At 35.4% G+C, this 5,146-nt stretch overlaps 1 protein-coding gene across 1 annotated transcript; it reads right to left on the bottom strand.

Annotated features, from left to right (window-relative positions):
- Positions 1 to 374: 374 nt before the first annotated feature.
- On the bottom strand, positions 375 to 2,070 carry LOC126606600 (transcription factor WER-like). The gene is made up of 3 exons (XM_050273990.1): positions 1,774 to 2,070; positions 1,495 to 1,624; positions 375 to 864 (listed from the first exon to the last, which is right to left on the bottom strand). Exons 1-3 carry the CDS (start codon positions 1,889 to 1,891, stop codon positions 459 to 461), a joined length of 654 nt encoding a protein of 217 aa, XP_050129947.1. The 5' UTR covers positions 1,892 to 2,070; the 3' UTR covers positions 375 to 458.
- Positions 2,071 to 5,146: the final 3,076 nt, after the last annotated feature.

Here is a 5,146-nt window from a genome sequence, read left to right as displayed (position 1 = left end):
TACCAACACTTTTTAATTTCTTAGACACTCATTTTTATTCTTGTCATCATATTAAATAAATGAAACGAAAATATCAAAATTAAACAAAGGCATATGAGAAGCAAAAAGCTAGAAAGAGTGGGTTTGTCATTTTCTTTTTGGTCAATAGTTAGGTAGGTTTCCGTGGGGAAAATGGGAAAATGAGGTGGGAAAGCCTCCAACATGGGTGAAAAGGACCATATGAGTGCTTGATTTTCACTAAAACACTATCCCTCGTCGAGGATGTTTATCATTTCTCCTTAAATATATAAAGTTCATGCGTATGAAATTTCTAAATTTGGATGAAAGAGTCCAATTTATGTCTAAAATTACATCTTATTTTTTGTGGCACAAAATTCAGATAAGTGAAGATTATTGATCATAACAAATCATTTTGTCAACTCAAACTTGTGATCAACCAGAACAAGTTCGAATTCTGATTAATTATAATTACAATAGTCAAGAGGGTATCCTTGCAGAATATTGACCATGCCCCAGCTAATCAAATTATCATAATTAGAACAAGAAAGCGACTCGGTACAATGCTTGGCCATCCATTCTATCTTTTCTTCTTCATTAGAATCCAAATTTGCTGTTTGATTATTACTTTTCATACCGGAAGTTGAGTCCGAGTCCCGCGCTTTGAGCAGTTTGTGTTGGTGTACTAGTTTGTCTCCTGGCAGTTCTTGAGTAGCACAAGAGTGAGCTTTAGACGTAGAAACAACAAATTTTCTAGGTGTATGCTGCTTTTTTATGTCGCCAAGCTTTTTGCTCAAATGAGCGTTCCAGTAGTTCTTGACTTGGTTGTCAGTTCTTCCTGGTAAACGCCCCGCAATCAAAGACCACCTTTACACAAATTAAGTAGTTAAACCAGTGATTCCTTATCAACATCGATCGACGAAAGAAAAAAATAAATATAATTATGGAAGATTTCAGTTTTATCTTGTTCACCACATTATAAAGAAAATTAAGGTTCTACCATAAAATCAATTGGCGATATGGAGAAAGTTACTTATAGGCACATGCAATATCACTCATTTCTCCAATGTGGGATTGATACTCTCAACACACCTCCTCACGTGCAGCAAATTTCCAAGACTAGCTAGCACGTGGGTAACACATAGCGGGTGAAGTGGAGCACGTGTGGCCATTGGGCTTAACACGTGGGACAACCTACTTTAATACCATAAAGAAAGTTAAGGTTTCCTCCGTAAAACCAATTCGCAATAATATGGCAGTGTGATCTCAAGTACCACTAGCAGTACTAAGACACTGGACTCACGCTACCTTCTATGGACTAACGCTACCTTCTATCATGGGATCTACACAAGTAACACAACACCTCGTGCTGTGTTTTATCCATCACTGAGTTAATTATATATAGGTCTTACGAATACTCCAAAACACAAAGGGAGAAAAATGGAGAAATGAAGCTAAATAAAGTAGGGAGATAGAAGAAATATATATCTCTGAAACCTGTTTCCAAGGAGATTATGAAGTCTGATAATGAGGTCTTCTTCCTGCTCAGAAAAATCGCCGCGTTTCACATCTGGGCTGAGATAGTTGAGCCACCTCAATCTGCAGCTCTTTCCATTCCTCTTCAGGCCTACACAGATACAGTATCATCATTATTAATCACAATTAAGCTCTCAACTTCTACATATATTCTTTCTTCTTCATGAACATTATACATATACAATATAATATTGTATACAAATTTAAGTTACCACTACACTTTCGTAGCATATGTCTTACCGGTAACCTTAGGAATGCGGTTCCAGCGGCCACTTCCATGTACCCTTTTGTAGTCTAGCAGAATCTCATCTTCCTCCTTTGTCCATAACCCTTTCTTGTACTCATATTCTGCTTCCATTTTTTCCGTTGCAAACTCGCAATACACAAATTAAGAGACAAGCGAAAGGGCTCTGAGGGCTTGGATTTTTTAGGAAAGTTATAGCTTGCGTATTATATGTATATTCAGGTATGTATATACATACACATTATTATGTAGTACTGAACTTGTTAATTTCCTGGTTTGCAGTAGTACTGCAGACTGCAGTGGAAATCTTTTGCATTCTAGTAATAAATAAGCCCATACAAGTTCTATTCTCTCATCAATATGAAATTCATTCTCAACATGTCATTTCTCGTATGGCAAATTTTCAAGCCTAACACGTGGACAACACAACGGAATGAGGTGGAGCACGCGTGGCCGTTGGGGCTTCGTACGCAAGACAACCTACTCTAATAACATGAAGAAAAATGTGGTTCCACCATAAAATATAGAGAGTAGCCCAACTTACTTATAAGTCTATGCAAGGTTCCTTATTTAATTATAATATACATAATATTAGCTAGCTAGCTTGGCCGTGAGTGGTCCACCCACCCATGATCTTGTGTCCAAGGACCAAGAAGAGAGCTACCCACTTGGGTGGCCTAGCTGTTAGAAAATGCAGCATCTACAAACGCGTATGTTCTTTCTCGATCGTTGACCTTTTGCTAATTTTCAAATGATGTTTCTTGTTTGTTTGGATGAAATACCTAAACGAGTTTTGTTGATGTGCTCGATTGTTGTTTAAATATGTGAGCTAGCTAAGAGTCACGCTAATTGAATAACATGTGTCATGTAGAACATCATTGCCTTTTGGTCAAATTTCGTTTTTAGTTTGAAGAGTTTAAATAGTTTAGTGTATGTATCACAAAATTAATATTTCACATGCGTTCAAGTATGACTGCAAAAGTAGAAGGACAAACCGCAAATTAAGAATTTTTCAACCCTCCCGCCTTACGTGATGTGTCCCCTACGAGATTAGAAACCAACCGTGCAAGACTTATGTAGGATTCACTTCACACGAGAAAGTGGGGATATATAAGACATAAGAGTTGGAAAAGCTGTTGTTGCATATAGTATTATTACTTAAACTAGAACATAAACGCCATAAAATGTTTTCCAATATGAACATTAATTTGTTTGATTGTCTAAAATAACGCAAGTGCACAAATGAAATTTCAAGAACATGATAACTTAATTTGGTTGCTTAATCGTACTGCAGCTTCACTGAAATGACCAGTTTTCAGGAAGAAGCATCATGGCAGCTCCGTATATGGTCCATGCAAGTGGCTACAGATACAGAGGTATTATTGAAAATTTGAAATCGGGAAGAAACAATATTATTGTTTCAGGAAGAAACAATAATATTCAAGTCCCTACAATTCATTTCCACTGCTGCATATGTCCTTTTTTTCCTCAACGGTGAGAACCATGCATTGCATGCGAATACTTCACAATGCGCGGATATATGGGGACGTATTGGTGCAGTACACGACTGAATTTGCATGGCTGAATTTTGATAATTATAATCTAACAGTTCAAACATCAATGTATCTCATGTACCGTATAAAAACCCTAATGCATATAGTAACAATAATTGTACTGACCTGCTGGTTAATCTAAAGGGCAAGTTTCACGTGCTACGCCACAGCAGTTGTTTTCCCTCACCTCTGATAATAGTAGTAGTACTGTCTGCTCGATCTGTTTTTTCCACAGTAAAAAACTTGGCAAAAAATTTCCCAAGAAATCATAAATTCGTTGGTCGGGGTGCCTAGTTTTGGAGAAGTTTTTGCTACAAGGATCACATTTAGAAAGCATATATCATAAACCACGTAAACTAGTCCAAGCAGAGGTGGATGCACATTGGGACCTAGGTGGTCTCAAGATCATTCGGAGTTCATAAATTATACATGTGAATATCTTCTGAGGACTCTCTGAATATTTGTATGAGTCCCTTTGTACCTACTAAGTGTTTGATGTGATACCTGCTAGGCATATCTCGATAGGTTGCATGGACAACACTCGAAACATTCTCTCGATATCACTGATCAAGTGTTCGACGAAATGCCTAATAAATTGAATTTTTTTTTCTTTGCACACTTCGCGCTCTGTTTCTATCTAAAAAATTGAACATTTAACATTGTGATCACTTATGATTCAAATCCTGAATCTACCACTAAGTACAAGGTGTGACTTGCTTGAAAATGTATTACAAATAGCTCTACCATTGAAGTTTAATTTACTGAGGCGAGACCAAATACCAATTAATTTTGGATTGATATTTACACGCGTAGTATGATTATTGTAGTCTAAGGATAATTGGCATCCGGTATTAAAGAATTTTTTCTCCCTTTTGTTGCTTTCATATGTTTAGTTGGTTTTTATTATTTGTTAACCTGATTTCTACAATCCACGCTAGCACAACCTTGAAAGTTGAAAGAGAGGGAGGAATTGCCAATCCAAATATGCTAGAGTCCTCCTCATAGCTTAATTATTGGTGACATTTCGAACCAATAATATAACACTTTAGAGCATTTATAAAGAAAATGTCAAAACTGTCATGTAAATATATAACTGTAAAAATGGCAACGAACTCTTTCCAATTGAGCCTTCAATTTTTTATGTGGCGTTGAATTATTTGAAGGAAAAGTCTTTTGATGTCAAATTTGACAGCCGATGTCAAATTTATTAAATAATTTTTTATTAAATTAATATAATATATAATAAATTTTGTTATGTTTTTCAATTATTTGATTAGTTGCCTTAATAATTAGAATACATAAAAAGATAAAAAAAATAGTAAATGACATTATTATTATCGAATGGAACAAAATATTGTACAAAACATATAAGCCATCAAATATTATTTTGATATTTAAAATTTAGCACATCTTTTGGGAGTGCTCTTAAATTTCAAATTTTATACATAAATTGTGTGACTAATTAACAGTCACTTTTTTTTATTTGGTCGAAGAGATACGTCACTCTGGTTGGTAATGGTGACCTCATTTCATACATTCTTGTCAGATTATAAACTGCGATTGATATATATTGGATGTCGATCATTGTTAAGTCATGATCAATTAACGCACAGTAAATTGTTGTTCAAACAATTAGCTGGAGCATCATCAGGAGACTAATCATAAAGCTATATACCGTGCATGTTTCTGGTACAACATTTATGTTCTGCTGCCCAGAGATTGATTGATGAAACACCGCTGTAAAACTTCCACTGTTATATCGCAAAGGATTAAAAGAAAAATATATATAAATTAACTATAAAAAGCAAACTGTCCA

Source organism: Malus sylvestris, chromosome 16 (genome assembly GCF_916048215.2).
Source record: "Malus sylvestris chromosome 16, drMalSylv7.2, whole genome shotgun sequence".
NCBI lineage: Eukaryota > Viridiplantae > Streptophyta > Magnoliopsida > Rosales > Rosaceae > Malus > Malus sylvestris.
The sequence above is the reverse complement of the archived record's forward strand: the minus strand, read 5'-3'. Positions and strand labels throughout refer to the sequence as shown.

Bases quoted from the DNA above. Each gene is read 5' to 3' on its own strand.
- LOC126606600 (XM_050273990.1), bottom strand. From the start codon at position 1,891: ATGGAAGCAGAATATGAGTACAAGAAAGGGTTATGGACAAAGGAGGAA. The intron at 1,625-1,773 runs GTAAGACATATG...GTATCTGTGTAG, and splicing joins CCGCATTCCTAAGGTTACCG to GCCTGAAGAGGAATGGAAAG. The intron at 865-1,494 runs GTTTCAGAGATA...ATTTGTGTAAAG, and splicing joins CATAATCTCCTTGGAAACAG to GTGGTCTTTGATTGCGGGGC.